Source organism: Bos indicus x Bos taurus, chromosome 8 (genome assembly GCF_003369695.1).
Source record: "Bos indicus x Bos taurus breed Angus x Brahman F1 hybrid chromosome 8, Bos_hybrid_MaternalHap_v2.0, whole genome shotgun sequence".
NCBI classification, from domain to species: Eukaryota; Metazoa; Chordata; class Mammalia; order Artiodactyla; family Bovidae; genus Bos; species Bos indicus x Bos taurus.
The window spans coordinates 65,628,154-65,653,278 of NC_040083.1; the positions used below are offsets into that span (position 1 = coordinate 65,628,154).

At 38.2% G+C, this 25,125-nt stretch overlaps 1 protein-coding gene across 2 annotated transcripts in view; it reads left to right on the forward strand.

Annotated features, from left to right (window-relative positions):
• The first annotated feature begins 1,974 nt into the window (after positions 1–1,974).
• Positions 1,975–25,125, forward strand: part of LOC113897259 (contactin-associated protein-like 3) — a 238,670-nt gene continuing 215,519 nt past the window's right edge. Inside the window, exon 1 of one of the 2 annotated variants that reach the window (XM_027549777.1) lies at positions 1,975–2,227. In XM_027549777.1, coding sequence (XP_027405578.1) covers positions 2,143–2,227 — 85 coding nt within the window. In that variant the 5' untranslated portion in view covers positions 1,975–2,142. The remainder of the gene's footprint in view (positions 2,228–25,125) is intronic. The other variant, XM_027549776.1, reaches the window with a different exon arrangement.

Here is a 25,125-nt window from a genome sequence, read left to right on the forward strand (position 1 = left end):
TATTTGTGAAACTCCATCCTGAATGTCTGCTCAAGTACTTTAGCAGCATTGCTCTTTTTGGTTTTAATTGGCATCAATCACTGAGGTGCCTACTAACTCATTTTAAATGGATTTCCTGTTAAAGATTAAACAGTTTTCACAGGTGACAACTTTTCTGTTTCAGACAACTTAGGGCCCATGAGAAGGGGTTTCAGAGCTCAGCTGATCTGGTTTCTAAGTCTGGCTTGCTTTGTGACACATCCTTTAAACTCTCTGAAGTTAGTCTGCCTATTCATTAAATGGGCATATAACATTTACTTCAAAGGGATGCTGTGACCATCTATTTAGATCACACACACACACACACACACACACACACACACAGAGAGACTGGTGTATAGGCTTTAAAAAAATAATGAACACTTAATGTAAATCATTACTTTATTTTAAAATCAGAAATAAAATATTCAGGTCCTGGGATATATAGTAGGTACTGAAAATATGTGTGTTTAATGAATGCAGGTCATTCTACTGCTTGTGGCTTTTTTCAGGGTTCTAAATGCACCCTTCAAGCAAGATTTGCTGTCAGTGTTTCCCCAGGCCTGTTGATTAATGGGGTGGCTGGGTGAGTAGGAAGAGTTCATGATTCCCAGGGGCCCTGAATATGAATGGAAAATCTAGAAAGTTGAGAATCTCCATACTTGGGCAAATTCTCAGAAGTTCTACTTGTAAACTCTTGTGACCTTGCCAAGTTATTTTCATTTTCTATTCCTGTTTTTTTTTTTACTCAGGTTGCAGAATAGAAATAATAGAAACACCTTCTCTGCTTTGTGTTCAGGCATATAATGCCCTGCTCAGAGCTAAAGTTCCTTTCATGTTCTGATCACTTTGGATGGCACAAGAATGCCTGGAGCCTGTTCATAAGTCTCAGCACATTGCTATGAGTGCTCATAACTGCTCAGCACAGTTTTAGGAGAGTATTGATCCTAGTCATGCTATGCTTACACTGCCTTCATTTACACCTGCTGGCAGCCTCTTCAGAAAATAGAGGAGGCCACCAGGCTTATTTCAAAGTCATGGATGTTGAAATCCTTTTGACTCCATGGAACAACAGCCCTTTATCTGTATAGTCTGAAATCTGTATTTATTTGTGATGCCTTTTATATTGCTTTGTTTTTCAGTATGATGCTTTTGGGAATTGTTATTGAAGAATTTGAGTGAAAAGCAATACACATACAGTATACAGAAGTTGATACAAAACTCTTCATTCATCAATTAAGTTATTCAGTTTACTTCCTTAATGTAAGGTCACTTCCATGATGATGTTTGGAATAAGATTCCTTCTCCCAGGGTGCCAGTTTTTAGTTTTCGGTATCTGCAGACCATAACTCTCAAATCTCCAAGTAAGAATACACATAATAAAATGATGACATTACAGTAGAAGTGGGGTAGTTTTTAAAATTATTTTTATATCCCCTTTATTGAAATGTGTTTTGACATATAACACTGTACATATAACTCTACATATTTTGAAATGATTACTATAATAGGGTTTTTAAAAATACAAATCATTAAATGAGTTGAGAAAACAAGAACAGTCTTTTTTACAACAGTTCTCAATACATGCAAATATTTCCTTCAAACAAGTGATTACTTGTCCTACTTTTTTTTTTCAACTAAAAACAAACAAACAAAAACACACTTTTCCTAGCATCAGTGTTCGTGCTCAAGCATCATCACCATGGTGAAGTTCGGTCTCCTTAGACTAAAGTCCATTGAACCACTCAGCTGCTGAGAGTGGGAAACCTGCAAGTGAAGGAGCCAGGACCCCGGATCAAGAGCGACCTCCCCAGCGTCGTCTGTAGAGAGTTCAAGTTGAAGACCTTCAACGATCTGACTCGCACTTCCGCCCGCCACCGCCAGGGGCGCCCGGGCCTCGCGGAGCTTGCAGCGCGGCAGGAGCCGGTGGGGGTGGGGGTGGGGGTGGGGGTGGGGGTGTGGCTGCAGGTTGGGGCTCCCGCCCCGCCGGCTGCGCGGGTTCGCAGTGCGCTGAGGAGGAAGCGCTGGCGACCCCGAGAGGGAGGGAGCAGGCAGATCCCAGCTCAGAGCACCTGCCTGGACACCGTGGGATTTTGGGGTGGGGGAGCCCCGGCGACTTTGAGCATGGACCCCGTCGCGGGAACCTTTCTCAGGATGCTCTTTCTTTTGTCTGCCCAACCCTGGAGTACATTAGCAGAAGGGAATACTTGTGAGTACAGCACATCTTTTAAAACTTATGCTGACAACTTAGAATTCGTGTTATTAAAAAATAATAATAATTGAATTTTACAAATGGACTAGTTGGCCTGTTTCTGAAAATGAGGCATTTAAAAAACATCGCAAAGTCCCAACGCTTGGATAGAACAGTTTACAATGGTTTTCCCACTTGTCAGGTCTGTGAAACACAAAGCCTGTTTGACTTTTTGTCTGTGAGCTGAATTTTGTCTGTGTGCTGTTGTTTTGAATATTCATTGAGAAAGCTCAAGTTCTAGTAAAACCTAAAATTAGCATGAGAATATTGAGGCGGACAGAGACCAGAGAGAGAAAGAAGAAGAGAAGATCATGCCAGTGTGGTCATTTGTTTCTTTTTAATACCAATGCATTTTGTTGGATTAATGTAAGAAAGAAAATCGCTGGCCGACCTGGCCGGGTCCTGCATTAGCATAGATGGTTGCTGCTGGGGCTCTGCGGAATTGGGTACCAAGAATTCGGGAGCTGCACAGGCGGGCGGGCTCCGCAGCAGAGCTCAGATGGCAAACCTGGATAGTCAGAATTCCGGTAAGGATAGACCCTTCAAAGGTAGATGGCTTTTGCTGAAAGGAAAAATAAAACCTGCCATTCAGGTTCATTTGCAAGTGTACATGCTTGTATATTGTGATCTGTTGTGTTTCTGATTTTGTTGGTTCCGTGAAGATATATTAACCCCTCAGTTCTGAACTAGCACCGTGAGTGATCTGAAGATGCTAGTCAAAGTGATTCAGCTGACCTCAGGGCATTTTAATCTGAAAATCAGAAAAAGTTTTCCAAGTGTTATTCAGATTAAAATCTCCATCACAGAGCTTTTCTTTTCTTGAGGGATTTTAAGAAAGCCCCCATGTCCTCCTTCCACATCATATTCCCTTGAAGAATTTTTAAAAATCAAGTTGTAGGGAGTAAGGTAAGCTAGTATGTATTTCAAGAAAGTGCTAGTAGGCATGTTTAGAAACTGATCTTGTTTCTGGATATCCAGATTTAGCTGGAGTGGGGGAGGGGAAACAACTCTGCCCTCACAGTGAAGTTTGCACTAAAGTGAAAAGCATTTTGTACAAATACAGTTACCCTTCCAGCATTCATCCATATATGCCCAGTCTGTGATACTTTTGTGCTGTCATCATTTAGTATTAGCTCATTTAATGCCATATTATGTGAGTCACTCCTAAAAATGAGCGTTAGCAAATCCTGCCCTGTGTTTCAGACACAATTTTAATTATCTTTGTGTACAACTTCCATGAGTTAATTAAAATGGGGGCATTTACATGAAATCCGTAGGTCCTGCAAGTCACTTTGTCACTTTGCTGAGAACTTAAAAATGACTAGTACTGAATGATTTGCTAATCTGAAAGAATTATAGAATAATTTAATGCAGTACCCTGAGGTGCAATTGAAAAGTCACTGGAGGTCACTCTTACTTAAAGGAAGCAGCTTCAACAGTCCTTCCCTTGTAAGATAAGCAGAGTTCTGTGCTGCCTTTCTTGTTTCCTTAGATGTGATTATAAGATACTGGCAAGATCAGTTGTTTGTATATTTATTTTTTTCTCTTTGTGTTTTGTCCCCTGAAATCCACAGAGGTATAATGTTCTTCATACTGAGCATCTTTTTAGCAGTCACATGCTCTGAGGTGCTTCGTGTCTGAATAGCCAGGCAGATATCCCTTTCTGAGTTGGATATGTCTCCCAACTCAGTCCACCTGGATCTCTGGCTGACTTCAAATATCATTGCTAGTTTTAACTTTTCAGCCTCTGTTTTATTTAGATGTATTTAGTACTCTTGTCTAAAGTTCAGTGAATTAAAAGTACCTATGTAAATTTGCATTGTTAAGAACATTTGAGATTCTATAGTTAAAATCCTTGATCACCACACAGATGGCTGTTACAGTTGATCAGGTGTGAAGTATATATTTAAATGACTTTGTAGACTTAAAGATTCATAGAGACTACACAAAGTGATAATTTCTTGGTAATCGCACTTGACAGTATCCTTTGTAACCATAGCTTCAGAGGCCAGTGAATCTCATTATAATCCATATTAGCTAATTGGATCAACTGGGTTTTTCCTTAACTCTAGAATGTTTGGGAGGCATTTGTTTGTATATGTAGATTTATATACAAACAAGGTGTTTCAAGCATGTATTTGAAATTTGTTATTACTTAAGTCAGGGTAGAGGTTTTTTTGTTTTTGTTTTTTTCAGTCCTGTCCCATCATTTGAGAAATTCTAAAAAGGAGTTTGCCACCTGGATGGGAATTAGGCTTATGAAAAAGAAATCATAAACATCAGCATTGCTCAAAGCTTTTGATGGCTAACCTTTTTATTCCTAAGAAGTATTTTAAGAACTCAAGTAATCCTTTCAGATAAGATTTTAAAACTAACAAAAATGAAATATTCTTGAGCCCTAATAAGAAAATAATGATAACTGCATGTAAATTTTTAAAAGGTACAGATCTTTCCCCCTAAAGGATCCAGAGACATTTTTACTCTGTTTACAGCTTATTCTTAGTAGTAAATCATACAGAGGGGTCAGCCTGGGTGAGGTTCTGGCATAAGACATCCTCTCAAGATATAAGACTTGCTTGAAACATTTGGCATCTCAGAAATTACCCATGTTTTGAAATGAATCTTTACAATTAATGGCAAGATTTAAGACAGAAAAAGTCTGTATGGAGAGAGTAATGTTTCTAAAGAGCAAAAACCATGGACTTTATGTGCGTGTGTATATATATGTATTCTCTGCCTTTTTGAAGATAAAACAAGTTGAATGGGCAGCATCTCCAAATTTTGACCTAGGACTTGATATGTAAAAATCATGTACCTCTACTTGGTTTGCCTTCTCGTACTCTATGTACTTAGTCAAGATGACTAAGATACTCTCTGTATCTTAGTCAAGATTCTAGTGGAATCTAAGATTCCAGTTCTTAACTGGAACTGAAGAGGAAAGTTAGAATATAGATCCCAAGTTAGAGTCCTGTTTGTGAGAAGATGTGGTGAAGACAGTGGCTGGTTCACTTACTTTCCACTATGAGCCACAAGTGGAAGAAGGCAGTAGCTCTCTGCTTTAAGATTATCCCTGTGAATCTACTATTTCTTTGTGAATTTCCAGATCTTTGGGGAAAGAGGGAGGAGAAGAAGAAGAGGTATAATCTGAATAGAAAATGTCAATATTTTGATTGCATATTTGGTGTTGTAAATCTGTCTCCTGGATCACATATCACTTTGATGAGTAAGGGTCAGTCTTTCCTATTAAGGAACAATACAATTGGAAGTTAATTTACAGCTGAATTATTTTCCTAGAAGTTGATGCCCTCCCTAACCCTACTCCCCACTGAAAAGAAAAAGGACTGAAGCCTGTGTTAGACATTTCAACTGCTGTTGATGGTGATTATTTAACATGAATGATGACATTTATAGATGAAGGGATTCGATTTAATGAGTATGACCCACTCAACTCCACCTTGCAATTTTCTCTAGAATCTTCATTTTGTTTCCTTCCTCTGTCAAAAGTGTCCTTGTTATGAGGGGGGAAAAGATATATTCTGGCCCACGACAGGTGGGGCATACAATTTGAATGACTGTTTTAGGAGTGATAATCAGGACTTGTTTTTATCCATCAATATTTCTTCTCTTAACTCCTGCATATGTGTGAGAGGTCTCTGCTCATGATTGAGGGTTGTTGGCCAACATGGAAAACAAACCTGTCATCCTCATGTGATACCTAATGCTTGATCTAAGCAATAAATGTATTAGCACCTCAGTTTGAAGATTTGTATCAGATTTGAATCCTTTCTTCATTGGAGGGTTGGCTTCCTTATGTGCTGAAGTGTTATTGTGTCATCTTTAATGAAAGTTTATTATTATATTCCTCTCATAGAAATTATCACACAATATTATTATTTTGAAATAAAAATAATATAGATAGTATAATAGTGAGACACATTATATGAATTATCCTAACCCAATAATTTGATTAACCTGAAGAATTTGGTATAAAGGTAAATGCAAGCAGAATGGAGGAACTGAACATAATGCTTCAACTGCTAAGAAGTATAAAATCACGAGAATTTAGGTGAATGTCTAATAGTGCGTTTATCACATGTGCCTTCTTGAGGATATTGTTTTCAGAACTCTTTGTCATTTCAGTGGGCACTGATTCTGTGTAATTATTTGCTAAGTGTCATCTACATACTTTACTGCTAAGTGAGCACCATCAGTCTCAAGTACTGCTATGTGTGCTATGACTGTATAGTCCATAAAGAAGTTTTCACCTTGGATAATATGGACTAAAATCCTGCTAATGTTTTGGTTGGTGCAGGTTTCTTTGTGTCTCATAGTGTGCTTAATGTTTATCTGAAGTAAGTCTGCTTCTCCAAATTAATCAGGATTATCCCTGTGAATCTACTCTTTATGAATTTCCTTATCTTTGGGGAGGAAGAAGAGATATAATCTGAATAGGAAAATGTCAGTATTTTGGTTGCATATTTAAATTGAATTATTTGTGACTGCCCATTTCTGAAAGGCATTAGACCATCCGTAATATGTTCCTTGATTTAGGAAGAGAGCCTATCAGAGGATGTGCCCCTGGAACAAGTGAACAGGGAATCCATTCGTGATGTAATGAAACGTGTTGAGGAAAATGAGCATGGAATATGGACAGAAGCATAGTAAGCAATGGATCAGTCTTTTTGGAAAGAATCAAAAAACTAGTAAACAGACTTAAAAAAATCATATTTGAATAAACTTCCCAGAAATACTGAGGTCAGGACATTTTTAAAATTTAGGGAAAACAGTGGCAGTTTTTTCCTCAAAATGACAACAACAACAACAAAAACTTACTGAGTCCATGTGACTGTCAACATGGAGTGACAGGCAAGGCTAGAGCTGTGCTTTGGGGGGCCTGAAGCTTATGCAGTTTGGGGAGACTCTTTAAGCAAACAAACATAATGACTCTAAGGACAGATTATCAGTGACCTTACCACACCTGAAAACCTGTTTTGAGGAGAAGACTGCAGCTCAAGAAAATCTGCTCCTTTGAGTAAATCAACCAAATCAGGAAGGAAGGAAGGAAGGAAAGTCGCTCAGTCATGTCCACCTTTTTGCGACCCCACGGACTCTACAGTCCATGGAATTCTCCAGGCTAGAATACTGGAGTGGGTGGCCTTTCTCTTCTCCAGGGAATCTTCCCAGCCTGGGGATTGAACCCAGGTCTCCTGCATTGCAGGTAGATTCTTTGCCAACAGAGTCACAAGGGAAGCACACCAAATCAGGAATCCATTTGTAAAAAAAAAAAAAAAAAAAATTCAAAAGTACTAAATAAAGGACATTCTCAGTAACAAAAATCTCAATTAACTGAGCAAGTTTTAACTTGAATTTTCCCCTTTAAACCGAAATCAGAATTTCAATATGTAAGTATACTTATAAAAGTTTAAAAGAGCTCAAACAATTTGGAACTAATAGAACCAGGGTTTACCTGTAATTCTGATTTAAATCTTGAAAATCAAGTATGAAATTAACCTCTAGATCTTCTCCCTAGTTACATTTTAGAGCCCTTAAAGGCTTGGCGTCAACATCCAGAGTTCTTTAGAGTAACTTCTGAAGAGTTCCCACTCCATCTGCCCTCTGTGGTCCTCTGTAGCACCGATTGCTTTCAGTGTCTGTTGCACAATATTGGATAACTTTAAAAAACTGAATTACTTATGTCTGCCCATTTCTGAACAGCATTAGACCATGTGTAATACATTCTTTCAAAATATCATACTTGTTTTTCCCAGTTTGAGTTATGTGGCATAATTTTAAAGTCAATGTGCTAAGAACAATTATACATAACTTTTAAGTTAAGCAAAAATTAATACATTGCAAATCAACTATACTCCAATACGAAATTTAAAAAATTAAAGATAATAATATAGCATGATCTTTTGATATTATGCAGGAAAATTGTTTAATAGACCCATATGATTGTTTAAGTATCTAGAAGAATGCATGTATGTCTGACTTGGTCGTTTAGTATTTGATTAGAGTTTGGACACTACAATTGATGATTTCTTTTTCCATCAGGTACACATGATAACTACAGGTTTGTATTGCCTTGTAGAGCACTGATCAGCTTTTATGTAACCTAGCAATCTCATTCTAACCTTCCTCTAGAAATGCTTGTAAATTCCTAGTTTCTCAAAATACTCTTTTACTGGAGTAGGCATTAATGAGTTTATAAATCTTTAGCATACAGTTGTTCTACATTTGTACGTGTTATGTTTTTAACTTTTTGAAAATATTGCTTTGACATAGAGATTGCACATATCTGGCAGGTAAAAATATAATCTTGTGTGATAATAAATATGCTTAGTTTGGTTGTTGCTTTAAAATACATTTTCTTTCTGGTTCATTGGAAACTTCCCTTTTTAATAATAAAATAGGGAGTCTGGCTCACAATAAATAGTAAAAATATTCTCCTTAGTTTCCAGGTAATGGGTATTTTCAATGTACTGATTTGAAATGAAATTGAAACATAAAGTATTTGACATTTTAAGTAGTTTGAAGTTAAAAGCTTTATAATTTAAACTAAGTAATTTTTATTTAAAAATATATACCCATTTCATGGGCAAATTAAAAAAAAAATTCCTCCAAGGCTGTTAATCACAAATGAAAAACAAAAGTTATATCCTACCAGAATATGGATTTTATTACATTTTTATTCAGTAGTATGCCAGGACACGATACTCATGGAGGATGTGTTAGTTATACCTAACTTATGGAGAAAAACATAAAAATCTTTGCTTTTTTAACTGGCAAATATTATATTTTCAGATGTGTCACTTTAGTGATATGATAAATGGTGTATCAGATATTTAAATTTATCTGTTCCTGAGTTTTATTGAGGGCTTCCCAGGTGGCACAGTGGTAAAGAGTCCACCTCCCAATGCAGGAGACTCAGGAGACATGAGTTTGATCCCAGGGTCAGGAAGATACCCTGGAGGATGAAATGGCAACCCGTTCCAGAATTCTTGCCCGGAGATTCCCATGGATAGAGGAGCCTGGTGGGCTACAGTCCACGGGGTCACAAAGAGGCAGACATGACTAAGCAACTGAGCACATATGCACACCCAAGTTTTACTGAGATGTGGCTTTGATAACGTATCACCTGTGGTTCCATCACTTGCCTTAGTTGCTGTCACCTGAAGAGAAGGGATTTTTATGCTGCATGTTCACTGGACCTCTGAGGGAGGAAGGGGCTTATTCCAAATAAGATTCCACCTTATTTTGAATCAGTGGCAGTTTAAATAACCTCAGTAGCCATATAACGCTGTGGCTTAGACCTTGTGTTCCCACATCCTCATTTCAGCATCATCTCACTACTTACAGTGTTCAAGACTCAATAGAAAGTTTCTCTGGAGTTTAGAAGCAAGCATGATACTGCTGTTTAGATGAATACGGAGTGACCTGCTGCCTTGGGACAGATCAGGTGCCACCTGCACCTCTCAAGGTTGTAATTAATTTTTTTATTTTAACATTTTTAAATCCTCAGGCAACCAAAGAGCTTGATAAGGTTAAGCTGAATGAATACATAAGGAATGGTGAGTTGGTGGGGAAGTGGCAGCATGATACTTCTGTGTGCAGATATGTCTGTGTGTCTTAGGGGACAGACACACAGTTCTCTCTGGTAGGGCAGAGAGAACTGCTGATGGAATTAAAAACTGTCAATAGTTATAAGAGAGGCACAGACTGGATTAGGTGACAATCCAGTTATGGGATGGAACTATTTCTTATTTACTATGATGCAAAAGCAAATATTATTTACTTAGGATTTCTGAGTATGTGAGCAATCAAGAAATATAACGACATCTGTCCCGACCCAGTTGAACCCAGTTGAAACTATTGCCTGCATGTGTCAGAGGTATTCTGTGTTCTAGGAGATTGGTATGCAGTCACCCTTAGAACCAGCAGCACTTAACCTGCCTCTGAGGCCTTCCCAGGTCCTGGTTCCTGTTAGTATAGTACTAAGGGATGGCTGGTAGGATTTTCATTTAAAGGCCAGTAGATATAATAAAGGGAATCCAATTAGCATTAGAAAATATTTCAATAATTTGATTCAAGTCAAAGAAAGTCATTTTAATCAAAACTATTGTAGAAGAAAATATTTTAACAACTGTTAATATTTAAATGTCTCAGATTTGGCTGATTTAAGAAAAATAATATGTATCTATTGACATCTGTTTGAATGTTTGGAGATTATAAAAATTAAAGATTTGTCATGTAGCTTTACTTTTGCTGTGTTTTTGATATTTAAAAACTTGAGAATAAGGACATTGCTACACTTAAAGTAATACAATGTAAAAAGAAAAAAATAAATAGCTGTGTAATGTCATAAAGCTAGCCAGCTGCTGTGTGTGAGTAATTCTTAGGTTTCTCTGCAATGCTCTTGATTCATGGATGTTCTGATAAGAAAACCTGTGAACTTGACATTTCAAGCCTATCCTTCTCTATATGTGAACTGTTCCATCACTGTGGGGGGTTAAAAAATTGGGGGACTGAAGAGGATATGAAGAGTTTAGTTAGATATATTTAAGAGAGTTTAAGGGAGCAAACACCAATTACTTTTTGCATTCTTAAATTTACAGGGAACATTTCTGAAAAAAAATTGGGCATAGAACACAGTAGAATTGACAAATCTCAGAGTCAGTTACCAATTAGAGAAAGTCGAATGATCTATTTTGAACTCTGGTACAAGGTTAAGAAACATAATATCAATTTTCCAGATTATAAGAATAAATGTTTCATCATCATAATTTACTATTCTTTGTCATGATGAACTACTGATCTCTTTTAAGAAACATGAAAATCTAATCTTTGGGAGATTTGCATTGCTATTGACTGATTTCACTTATTCTTCTTATAGGTGATATTAATAGGATTCAGTTTTTGGAAGAGAGGCTGGATGTTTGTCTAGAAAAAGATGCTTTTCCTCATGAATTTTGTTGTAAGGTGAGGCAGGAGTGGGAAGATACATCCTGCAGACTATTGTGCAGTTGAACAGGGAAAGGACATACGTTGGATATTAATCAGCATCCCAGGTTCCTAGGAATAAGACTGGGTTACCCACCCTCCCTTACCCTCCCTCCCAACCCCCAGCATCCACATGCCAGAGCCTCCCATTTTCTTAGATGAGGTGATGCTGAGTGGCTGCCTGGGCCGACTTGCATGGGTTTTGTTGGCCAAAGAGTGGTCCTTCCTCTTTCACGACTTCCTCTGGGCTCCATCCCGAGGCCTTCTGCTGTTACTCCATCTTACAGGTGTAAGAAGGACTGAAGTGGGAGGATGGCAGTGAGAATGAAAAAGTGACACTGCACATAAAGAACACTTTCAGAACTTAATGGTTGTTTGATTATATGTGGAGTAATAAGAAATGGGAGTGTCAAGGATTGGGGTATTGGCAAGTGACTTAAACAAAAAGGGGAATTGTTCACATCATTTCATTTCAGGCAAGATTAGATCCAGGTGAGGTGATGCCATCAGTGTCAGCCTCTCTTCATCTTTCAACCCTGTCTTTCCAGTGTTGGTTTGATGCTCAGGCAACAATCTGCTTGGTAGCTCCATATCCAAGGTCAACCTTCATAGCCAAAGTGATAGAATGCTTTCTTCTATTTGGACTTTGGACCTTATCACCTGAAGCATTAAGCATGCACTTATTTATTTATCCCTTCAACCCAAGCTCCAAGAAAGCAAAGACTTCCTTTTTCTTTTTTGTTGTTTCCACTTCATGGTCCCCAGAGCTCAGGGGTAAGTCCTGGAAGACAGTGGGTTGGGTTCTCAATATATGTTTTTGGGTAAGTAAAAGTGTGAATGATTCTCTTTCTCAAAACATCCAGCAAGATCCCCAGGTCTATTATAGCTTTCACTGTTTTGACAGTGTTGTGATTGCTCTTTTCTAGCTACTATGACAGGAAAGGGTGGCTTTCTTGTGACCAAGGGAGGAGCCAGGAAGTGACTGCAACTTGATCTTTGACCAGGTGCTTTGACTGCATCACTTTGGAAAGAAAGCAAAATGCACCATCCATTTAAGTAATTAGTTTAACATCTATTATGAAAAGTATTAGCTTCCAGGCTCTTATCAGCTTCATAGAACAGACGGTTGGATAAGTGTCTTCCTCCTTAATCAGATTTTAAACTTCCTGAAAACAGAATCTTCTTTCTTTGTCCCTACATTGCTCTGCTGTTGGTACTCAGTAAGTGCCAAATAAATGGAGAAATTAATATATTTTAAACATGCTACCTTGCAAGTATATGGAAGATCTGCAGAATCCCCCCATGTATTTTATAATTTTTTTATTTTAGGTGACCTAATAAAAATGAATTTTCATGTGACTGTCCCTGAAGTCTCTATCAGCCACTGATTTGTTCATGGAAGCATCCATTGGCCCATTTTGAGTGTCTTATTTTCTTTTAGTAGCAAAATTTCTGACATAATTTCTAGCCCAAAGTGAAGTGAAAGTGAAGTCGCTTAGTCGTGTCCGATTCTTTGCGACCCCATGGACTGTAGTCTACCAGGCTCCTCTGTCCATGGGATTTTCCAGGCAATAGTACTGGAGTGGATTGCCATTTCCTTCTCCAGGGGATCTTCCCGACCCAGGTTTCCCACATTGTAGACAGACTCTTTACCGTCTGAGCACCAGGGAAGTCTCTAAGAATTGCTGTGAAGTCCTAAGGGAGAGCTTGAAAAGGTCAAGTGTCAAGAGAGCTACCGAGGACCAACAAGCAGCAAAGAAGAGACCTTCCAGCAAGTGTTATTAGACAAGATGAATGTATCTAAGGAGATCTTGATCAAGTCTGATCTCAGTCAGGCTCCATGTTCAGGAGGAGCCTAAAACAGAGGTGTCTGGAAGCAGTGTGAAATTGGCATTCTCCATAAGTCTGGTTCATAGGGTCTACCTGATACTTGAAGCAGTATCTAATCTAGGTGGGAAAGGCTCCCTGAACATCAGGGCAAAGGACATGCAGGTGGCCAGGTGGCCGTTGCACTTCAGTGAGTTCAGGGAGGTGTCCAGTTATTTCCTTGACACCTACACGTCTAAGTTTCTTTGAGCCATACCTGCCTCTGGGAGTAGGAGCCATGGACTCTGTGTCCAGTAACTTGTGACATCAGGAGGAAGTTCCCACTGGGCTTGCAAACTTGACCCCCCACCCCTGCCCTCAGTCTGGGCTGAGGGATTTCTGAGTCTGGTTGTTAATGTCAACAAAATCTGTTATTATCTTTGAAAGTTTTTATGACTAGCTAGCTCAAGGGCATGACAATATACACATGCTGTCACATAGAGAATATCTGTATTTTCAAATGAAGATTGTTTCTATTTTGAGAATTACACAGAAGGGCACGGTGGAGGTAATATAAATGAGGATGATTCCAGCAGCACTCTTTCAAACAGCATAAAGCTACAAAATTCAACAAAACATACTAATGTAATGAACCACACTTTTAGATAGGCAGTGGAGTGGAGTGGTTATGAGAGGAATGTTTGGATTGGAATTCTAACTTCACAGGTTAATGCCAGCTGTATGACCTTGGGTAATGGACTTATCCTTTCTGTATCTCAGTTTCCTTGTCTCTAAAAATGTAAGTAACAATTATAACCCATCTCAGAGGATTGAAGATTAAATTGGGCTTCCCAGGTAGCACTCGTGGAAAATAACCCACCTGCTAATGCAGGAGACGTTAGAGAGGCTGGTTCAATTCCTGTGTTGGGAAGATCCTCTGGAGGACGGCATGGAAATCTACTCCAGTATTCTTGCCTAGAGAATCCCGTGGAGCCTGGTGGGTTACAGTGCATAGGGTCACAAAAGTTGGACACTACTGAAGAGACTTAGTATGCATACATGAGGTTAAATGAATTAATATATGTAAATATTGTCTGGAACATATTAAGTCCTCAGTGAATTTTAGCTATTATTATTATTGTTCCTGTTGACCTCAGGTGTAAAGTCAGAAATGTGATTTTGGTTCATGACTGGGTAGAATAATTAAATAAGCAATTTTAGGGAAAGATGTAAACATCTTTGGGTATTTCTGTAATCCAAAGTATTGTCACTAATAGTGCAGATTAAGATATTATTACAAAAGGATAATATTAAAAAGAAGTTTATGTTACAGAATTAGAAACTCTAACAGTATACTGAAACGTTTCAGCTTTCTGTAATATCATATCTCTAAACAAGAAAACTTTTCTGATTTGGCTATTTGGATTAATTTGGCATTAGCAACTTTAATATTTAAAACTTCTTTCAAGTTTTTACATTTTTTCATTAGCTGAGAACAACTCCCCAGATCAAGACAGTATACCCCTGAAACATTAACTTCTTGTTATCGGCTGTTTATTCTTAAAGTCTTCTAAGACACGTAGTATATGACCATCAATACAGATAGTCTAACTTTTATGATTGTGAAATGAGTGTTACTCTCCCAAGTAAAAAATACTTTGGATGCTTTGGGATGTCATCTCTATTAGAATGGGTATGAAAACATTCGTGTGGATCTTTGGAAAGAGAGCATTACTGGTTGATTTTTAAAAGGTTAAGTTTAGCTCTGTGTCTTGAATTTTCTTATGTCCCCTTTTCTTCAGTTATCCCATCATTGACTTGTTCAAGTTCTCCATATCTCTGGTATTTACTACTGTTTTCTCCATGATTTCCTGTCTCTGCCTTACCTCTTTCTAATCCATTTGCCATCCTGCTGCCAGAGTAATCTACCTAAAGATGACTTACCTGATGATCCTGCATTTCTGGTAGGGCTTTTCAAGTCTTCCCTCATATCACATATTCATTCACTCATTTATTCCTTGAAAGGTGACTTATCTTCACTCATGGCTCCCAATCCCTCTTTTAACTGACCCTACAACCACCTCCTACACTGGCATTCTTACATCAGGACTTTGACTTTCCCCTCCCTCTACTTATGGCACTTTCTCTTCATGTCTTTCTGTTGAATGCAGTCATCTAGGCTTACAGATCCATTTCCAGGAAACATATTCTCACAATAAAAATGAAAACATAAAATGCATGAGGAAACAAGTCACCATGAGTAAAAATCAGCAGAAATAACAGACTACTAAATCAAACCAAAGTAAATGTAGATATTGAAATAGATTTAGGATACAAAATGTTTTATATGTATAAAGAAATAAAAGATTAAAAGAATGGAAAGAATAAAAGACTATCAAAATGATCAAGTAGAACTGACAAAGAGCAGTATAGAGAAATGAAAAGCAGAATCATTGAAATAAAGAATTTAGTAGATGCTGAAACAGCAGATTACACCCAAGTAAAGAGAGACTCAGCAAATTAGAAAACAAATTTGAGATAAATAACCAATGTAAACTACAGTCAGATAAAGAGATGGAAAATAGGAAAGCCAAGTTAAGGGACAGGATGTAAATATTCTACATGAAAAGTCTGCAGACTTTTCAATTACTTATGGAATATTTATATTTTTACTTAACAATAAACCAGTTTCAATAATTTAAAAATTAGTAGCAAAAAATAAAGGTGGCTCAGAGGATAAAGTGTCTGCCTGCAATGCAGGAGACCCGGGTTTGATCCCTGGGTTGGGAAGATCCCCTGGAGAAGGAAATGGCAACCCACTCCAGTATTCTTGCCTGGAGAATCCCATGGACAGAGGAGCCTGGTAGTCTACAGTCCATGGGGTCGCAAAGAGTCAGACATGACTGAGCGACTTCACACACACATGAAGAATAATGTGTCTCAATTATAAAAGCTCATATTATGCTGAATTAGATGAATGGAAAACAATAATTAAAACAGAAACACACATACACATACACACACCTAGAAACATGGTCACATTTTAAACCACTAAAAATAATGATATAAACTGATTTTCTATAAAAGAATGATAGCTAGTTTGACCTCAGCAAAGCAGTAATACCAGGAGCAGAAAGAAATGTAGAAATAAATATGAGTTCTGAGGAAAATAACTTTTTAACTAGAAACTATTGTTTAAACCATCATAAAACATGAGCAGAGAAGATAAAGAGGGAGTCTAAATTCTTGCTAATATTCTTGGAGAAATAGATCAAATTTAACTTTAAATATTGAGATTAAAATTGTGTTATAAATAGAAGGATGGATCAGTAGAAATAAATTGAATGTGATATTTTCTGTGCTTTTCAAAATCATGAAACTGATTTAACTCTTTAGACAAATGTCATGTTTTCTATTTCATGTTTTAATATGATTGCATGTTTTTTAATGAAAAAAATAATCTTCCTTTCATCTGCTAGCAAGAGTATTCATGGTTTAAAAAGGGGTGCTTGTATTTTAGAATGAGTGAAAGAGTTTATTTAAGCATGTGGGGTTTTTGTTTGTTTGTTTTACCCAACTTAGTTTTTTTCTGGATCTCTGTTGGCTTGTGGGAGCTTACCCATGAAAACCATAAAGGTTGATGAGTAGCACATCTGGGAGGATTTGGTTGACACAATTTAATTCACATCTTTACCATCATACTAGTATACTTAGAAACGATCACCAGTTATTATTGCTGAAAACTAATTGAAGCATTTTTCTGTGAGTGATTAAAATATTTGGCTCTTTCTCAGACTTTTAAATAAAATGAATTTGGATCTTATTATGCATTTTCTGTAAAAATCTGGAGTTCCCTGAGGTTAACAGATTTATAAAAGACATTTTTTTATAAACTAATTTTAAGTACTATAGTCTTCTATAATGCTTATATGTAGTCATATATAAATTATAGTCAGGTTTATGAAAGAAAAGGCTACTTTCATATCTGGTAAAGTTCAACAAATCCTGTGAATCTTTAATTTCTACTTACTGCTGAATTAAAACATTTTACCTTCTAGCTGATGTAAGTGCTGCACACCAGCACAGTTTGGAAGGTTAGTAAAAAACACACTCTTCAGGCACATTTTTAAAGAAATGTTTACTGTACCTTGTGAAAATAATACCGAATAGGTATTTTATCTTTATACATGAATCTAATGAGATATGAGAATGCACTTCCTTATTCAGTAGTAATCTAATTTTGTATTTACTTAAATATATGTGCTCATGGCTATGCACACACACATACACAATTGCTAAAATGATTGGATTTTTCACTCTCATAATAACAGTGCCCTATACTTTTGAATAAACATGAACAATTAAACAAAATGATTGTTTTATGGAAATTTTTGGGGCAGAGACCCAAGTTTTCAATGAACTGTTACTATTAATATTTACATATATTTTAGGTAAACATTGCATAAAACAGTAATGCTATATTATAATAATAGGGTACCTCAGTGAATTAAACCAGAAAATATTTACCAGGAATTAGTTGTATTAAAACTTTAAGTATCATTTGAATCCAAATTCATAATATAAAATTTTTCTTTTTCTCCTATGTGATTTGTACACATTCTTGGAATGCTACAAAGAAATTACTATCTTGCTTTTTCTTCCCTCCAATAAAATGAGAAAAACAGCATTTTATGGAAGGGTCAATAACAAATACTTGTACTTTGAATGAATTGATTGTACTTCCTGCCATTAGCTATGGAATGGCAGCTGTCCCCCATTAAATCTTATGGAAAAAAGAAAGAAGAGAGGAAAGGAGGAAGACAAGGAAGAAGGAGCGGGCGGGAGGAACAGAAGGAAAGTGTATCCAGATTATAAGACAGCATGTGAATAGACTTATCTGTAGTTGGACAAGCTTTCTGAAAGTCCCAGTTGATTATTTAAAGCTCCAAATACACATTTCTTTGCAATGATGTATATTCTGTTTTCTTATTCTACAACAAAGCAGTAAATCTTTACTTTGAAATATATTAATTATTTTATTTTAATTTTTTCCAATGAAAATGCCCAAATTATCAAATAGAGTGTAAAAAAGTTTGTGTAATCTAAATCTTGTCCTACAAATGTAACAATGGCTATTTATGAATCAAGTATTATAGTACCAGGTGTTATATTTTTGTTAAATTTTGTCAGTTTTTAAAGTCACATGGCATTTTAGAAAAAACATTCCTATAAACATAAATGAACATCTAAGCTCTTTATTTTCTTGGGCTCCAAAATCACTGCAGCTGGTGACTGCAGCCATGAAATTAAAAGATGCTTACTCCTTGGAAGAAAAGCTATGATCAACCTACAGCATATTAAAAAGCAGAGACATTACTTTGCCAACAAAAGTCCATCCAGTCAAAGCTATGGTTCTTCCAGTGGTCATGTATGGATGTGAAAGTTGAATTGTAAAGAAAGCTGAGAGCCAAAGAATTTATACTTTTGAAGTGCGGTGTTGGAGAAGACTCTTGAGAGTCCCTTGGACTGCAAGGAAATCAAACCAATCCATCCTAAGGGAAATCAGTCCTGAATATTCATTGGAAGGACTCATGCTGAAGCTGAAACTTCAATACTTTGGCTACTTGATGTGAAGAACTGACTCACTGGATGCTGGGAAAGATTTAAGGCAGGAGGAGAAGGGGATGACAGAGGATGAGATGGTTGGATGCCATCACTTACTCAATGGACATGAGTTTGAGTAAACTCCGGAAGTTGGTGATGGACAGGGAAGCCTGGCGTGCTGCAGTCCATCGGGTCACAAAGCATCAGACACAACTGAGTGACTGAACTGAACTGATAATTATACTACAATTCAGTTCAATCGCTCAGTCATGTCCAACTCTTTGCAACCCCATGAATTGCAGCATGCCAGGCCTCCCTGTCCATCACCAATTCCTGGAGTTCACTCAAACTCATGTCCATCGAGTTGGTGATGCCATCCAGCTATCTCATCCTCTGTCGTCCTCTTCTCCTCCTGCCCCCAATCCCTCCTGGCATCAGTCTTTTCCAATGAGTCAACTCTTTGCATGAGGTGGCCAAGGTACTGGAGTTTCAGCTTTAGCGTCATTCCTTCCAAAGAACACCCAGGGCTGATCTCCTTTAGAATGGACTGGTTGAATCTCCTTGCAGTCCAAGGGACTCTCAGGAGTCTTCGGCAACACCACAGTTCAAAAGCATCAATTCTTTGGCGCTCAGCTTTCTTCACAGTCCAACTCTCACATTCATACACGACCACTGGAAAAACCATAGCCTTGACTAGATGGACCTTTGTTGGCAAAGTAATGTCTCTGCTTTTGAATATGCTATCTAGGTTGGTCATAACTTTTCTTCCAAGGAGTAAGCATCTTTGAATTTCGTGGCTGTAGTCACCATCTGCAGTGATTTTGGAGCCCCCCAAAATAAAGTCTGACACTGTTTCCACTGTTTCCCCATCTATTTCCCATGAAGTGATGGGCCCAGATGCCATAATCTTCATTTTCTGAATGTTGAGCTTTAAGCCAACTTTTTCACTCTCCTCTTTCACTTTCATCAGGAGGCTTTTGAGCTCCTCTTCACTTTCTGCCATAAGGGTGGTTTCATCTGCATATCTGAGGTTATTGATGTTTCTCCCGGCAATCTTGATTCCAGCTTGTGCTTCTTCCAGCCCAGCGTTTCTCATGATGTACTCTGCATATAAGTTAAATAAGCAGGGTGACAATATACAGCCTTGACGTACTCCTTTTCCTATTTGGAACCAGTCTGTTGTTCCATGTCCAGTTCTAACTGTTGCTTCCTGACCTGCATATAGGTTTCTCAAGATCTATATTCATTATACTGTTAGTTAGACCTCTATGACTTATTTGTGCCTTGATACAAGTTTGTACCCTTAAACACCTTCACTCTTTTCTCTGCCCATCCCCTAGTAACCATTTTATTGTTTTTTTTTTTTACAGGTTTCACTTTTTTAGATTCCACATATAATGACATCATATAGTACTTGTCTTTCTCTGTCTGACTTTCTCTCTTAACATTGAAAAAAGTGAAAGTGTTATCACTTAGTTGTGTCCTACTGTTTGTGACCCCATGAACTGTAGCCTGCCAGGCTCCTCTATCCATGGAATTCTCCAGGTAAGAATACTGGAGTGAGTAGCCATTCCCTTCTCCAGGGAATCTTCCCGACCCAGGAATTGAACCTGGGTCTCTCCCGCTGCAGGCAGATTCTTTACCATCTGATCCACCAGGGAAGCCCCTCTCAAAGCACTGAAAGTGAAAGTCATTCAGTTGTGTCTGACTCTTTGTCTACCCCATGGACTATATAGTCCATGGAATTCTCCAGGCCAGAATACTAGAGTGGGTAGTCATTCCCATCTCCAGGGGATCTTCCCGACCCAAGGATCAAACCCAGGTCCCCCCTACTGTGGGTGGATTCTTTACTAGTTGAACAACCAGGCAAGCTCAAAAATACTGGAGTGGGTAGCCTGCCCCTTCTCCAGGGGATCTTCCTGACCCAGGAATTGAACCGCGGTCTCCTGCATTGCAGGTGGATTCTTTAGCAGCTGAGCTATCAGGAAGCACCTTAGCATTATGTTGTAGCAAACAGAAGGATATCTTCCCTTCTCATGGCTGAATAGCATTCCACTGTGCATGAATACCACTTTATCTATTCATCCATTGATGGTCTTTTGGGTTGTTTCCATATCTTGACTATTGTGAGTAAAGCTGTGATAAACATAAGGGTGCATATATTTTGTCAAAACTTTTCTTTTTTTTGGTAGGCAAGAAAAGGAAATTTATTAAAAGGGAAATGAGAGGGTGACTGACCCTTGAGAAGAACCAGTGTCCTCCCTTTTTGATGGGGTCCTTCTTATACTCTGCCAATGGAAAATTCTCTGAGGGAGTGATTTTTTAAATTTAATTATTTTAATGTGTTCTTGAGTTTGTTTTGCTAACATTTGGTTGAGAATTTTTGCATCTATGTTTGTCAGATATATTAATTTATTATTTAATTTTCTTTTCTTGTAATATCCTTGTCAGATGTTGTCTCTTTTTATGCTCTAATTTCATTACCAAGTTGTAGTATCTATGAAAAAGTGAAAGTGTTAGTCTCTCAGTCGTGTTCAACACTATGTGACCTCATGGACTGTAGCCTGCCAGGCTCCTCTGTCCATGGGATTCTCCAGCAAGAATATTGGAGTTGGTTGCCATTTCCTTCTCCAGTCTCAACCCATGGATTGAACCCGGTTCTCCTGCATTGTAGGCAGATTCTTTACTGCCTCAGCCACAGAGGAATTATTTTTAACACTCTTCTCCTTTAACACTTATGCTGCTGCTGCTGCTAAGTCACTTCAGTCGTGTCCAACTCTGTGCAACCCCATAGACGGCAGCCTACCAGGCTCCCCCGTCCCTGGGATTCTCCAGGCAAGGACAATTGAGTGGGTTGCCATTGCCTTCTCCAATGCATGAAAGTGAAAAGTGAAAGTGAAGTTGCTCAGTCTTGTCTGACTCTTCCTGACCCCATGGACTGCAGCCTACCAGGCTCCTCTGCTCATGGGATTTTCCAGGCAAGAGTACTTGAAGTGGGTTGCGATTGCCTTCTCCGTTTAACACTTATAGTTAAGAGTTTAACATACTATTCTAAAATAATTTGCAGCATTCTATTTCTTATCTGAATCAAAGTTTTGTATACTTCGATCTTTTTGTTTCAGCTTGAAGAGTTCCTTTCAGCATTCCTTGTAAGGCAGAACTACTGGTGTGGTGAATTCTCCCAGCTTTACTTTGCCTGGGAAAGGCTTTATTTCTCCTTCATTCTGAAGAATAACCTTATTGGATAGGGTATCTTGGATGGAAGTTTTTAATATGTCTTTTTTTTTTTCCTGGATGCCTTGAAAATTGTTTATTTATGATTGATTTTTGACTTTAGACAGCTTCATTAAAGTATGTCTTGGACGAGGACCTTTTGTGGTGAGATAATAAGATGTTCTGATAGCTTCCTGGATCTGTATATTTAGCTGTGCCCTAGGTTTGGGAATTTCTCAACTATTGTTTCTTTAAGTAAACTCTGCTCTTTCTCCCCTTTCTTCTCTTTCTGGGATAAACATTATTCTTATGTTGGCCTTTCCAGTGGAATCAGATGGTTCTCTTAGGGTACACTTTTTAAAAACCATAGTTCTCTTTCCTCTTCCACCTGAATTATTTCTATATTTCTATCTGTAAGCCTGTTAATTCTCTCTGATCTGCTCTATTTCTAATGCATTGTAATGCACTCTTTATCTCATTTATTGAGTTCCTCAGCTCTAGAAGTCTGATTCCTTTTTAGAATTTTAATCTCTTTGGTAAAGTATTCCTTCTGCTTGTTATTTTTTTTACTTCTGATACCACTGAACTGCCTTTATGAGTTTTCTTGTAGTTCATTGAATTACATCATAGCAGCTATTTAAAATTCTTTATAAGTTAGATCACAATATTCCATACCTTTGGGTTTGGTTGCTGGAAAATTGTCATTTTCTCTTTTGTGATATTGTATTACCATGATTCCCTAAGTTAAAAAGGGAACACCTTTTTTTATTTAGGTAAGACTCTTTAATCCTAAGAATTCAGCAGGTTGGTGGTTAGGAGATTTCCTTTTGTTTTCCAGAAGGTGGCGTTATGGCACAAATTTTTGGTTTATCTTAACCAGAGATGATGCTGTGAAAGTGCTGCACTCAATATGCCAGCAAATTTGGAAAACTCATCAGTGGCCTCAGGACTGGAAAAGGTCAGTTTTCATTTCAATCCCAAAGAAAGCAATGCCACAGAATATTCAAACTACCTCACAGTTTCTCTCATTTCACATGCAAGTAAGTGTTATATATAGTATATATATAGTAAGGTTATGCTTAAAATACTTCAAGCTAGGCTTCAGCAGTTCTTGAACTGAAAACTTCCAGATGTACAAGCTTGAGTCTAAAAGAGGCAGAGGAACAAGAGATCAAGTTGCCAACATTTGTTGGATTGTAGAGAAAGCAAGGAAATTCCAGAAAAACACCTCTTTTTGCTTTATTGACTACACTAAAGTCTTTGACTGTGTAGATCATAACAAACTGGAAAATACTTAAATACATGGGACTACTAGATCACCCTACCTGTCTCATGGGAAACCTGTATGCAGGTCAAGAAGCAACAGTTAGAACTGGACCTGGAACAACAGACTGGTTCAAAATTGGGAAAGGAGCACGGCAAGGCTGTATATTGTCAGCCTGCTTATTTAACTTCTCTGCAGAATACATCATGTGCAATTCTGGGCTGGATGAATCACAACCAAAGTTAACCAGCAGTTTCTAAGATTGGGAATTCACACAGTTAAGAAAACAACAACAAAAGGAAGTTTGCTGGGAAAAATAGCAACAACCTCAGATATGCAGATGATCCTACTCTAATGGCAGAAAGTGAAGAGGAACTGAAGAGCCTCTTGATAAGGATGAAAGAGGAGAGTGAAAAAACTGGCTTGAAACTCAACATTCTAAAAACTAAGATCATGGAATCCTGTCCTATCACTTCATGGCAAATAGAAGGGGAAAACGTGGAAGAAGTGATAGATTTTGTTTTCTTGGGCTCCAAAATCACTGTGGACAGTGACTGCAGCCATGAAATTAAAAGACACTTGCTCCTCGGAAGGAAAGGTATGACAAACCTAGACAGTGTATTAAAAGTAAGAGTCATCACTTTGCTGACAAAGATCCATATAGTAAAAACTTTGGTTTTCCAGTAATTATGTACAGATGTGAGAGTTGGATCATAAAGAAGGCTGAGTGCTGAAGAATTGATGCTTTCGAATTGTGGTGCTGGAGAAGACTCTTGAGAGTCACTTGGACAACAGGGAGATCAAACCAGCCAATCCCAAAGGAAATCAACTCTGAGTAGTCACTGGAAGGACTGATGCTGAAGCTGAAGCTCCAGTACTTTGGCCACCTGAGGCAAAGAGCTGATTCATTGGAAAAGACCCTGATGCTGGGAAAGATTGAAGGCAGAAGAAATGGTTAAATAGCATCACAGACTCAGTGGACACGAATCTAAGCAAACTCTGAGAGGTAGTGGAGGGCAGAGGAGCCTGGCGTGCTGCAGTCCACGGGGTCACAGAGTCAGACACAACGGAGGGACTTAACAACAACAACCAAAGTTAACCAGCAGCTTCTAAGATTAGGAATTCACACAGTTAAAAACAACAACAACAACAACAACAAAACAGTAAAGCATGGTGGTAAATGAGGAGGCAGTGAGATGTGAATAGTTAGCACAGGGCTTTGTGAATGCCCATGGTGTGGTAGAGATAGCCTCAATTTTAGGGGAGCCCCAGATGCCTTTGGGTGATCCTCTGGCCTCCAAGGGCAGACGGCAGGAAAAACTTCCTTCAGTTGTCTACTCACTTACCTTTCTTTCTGCATTCACTGGAGTCTTTCCTTAAAGACAGCAACTGGTCCCTCCAGCTGGGACACACATGGCTGTGCAGGCTTCCACTTACTGCCTTCACCCTCCATCTCTTCTGGCAGAAAGGTTGTGCTTGCTCTGTGCCAGAATAGCCACCTCTTTTTGTACTGTCACTACCTCCTGCCACTAGTTCCTCTGCTACTTCCCTCACTCAGCTAACTACTCCATGGTCCAGTCCACCCACTTTGGGTGCACAGATGGATGGAGCTCTTGGATGTCCATGCATACTGTGCAAAAGCACTTCCCCCTCCTGGTTATGGATGTCCTATTCATTGTAAATCAAAGGAGAGAGGAAAAAATTTAAAAAAAGGAATGATTCAGTATCAGTGCCATGATACTGTTGTTGTTGCTTAGTTGCTAAGTCGTGTTCGACTCTTTTGCAACCCCACAGACTGTAGCCTTCCAGGCTCCTCTGTCCATGGATTTTCCAGTCAAAAATACTGTAGTGGGTTGCCATTTCCTTCTCCATGATACTGATATCACTTCAGAATTGCATGTTTTGTTGCTCTGTGACTATTTCAATAATTTGAATAAAGTTTGTGAAATATTTGACTTTGCTCCTTAAG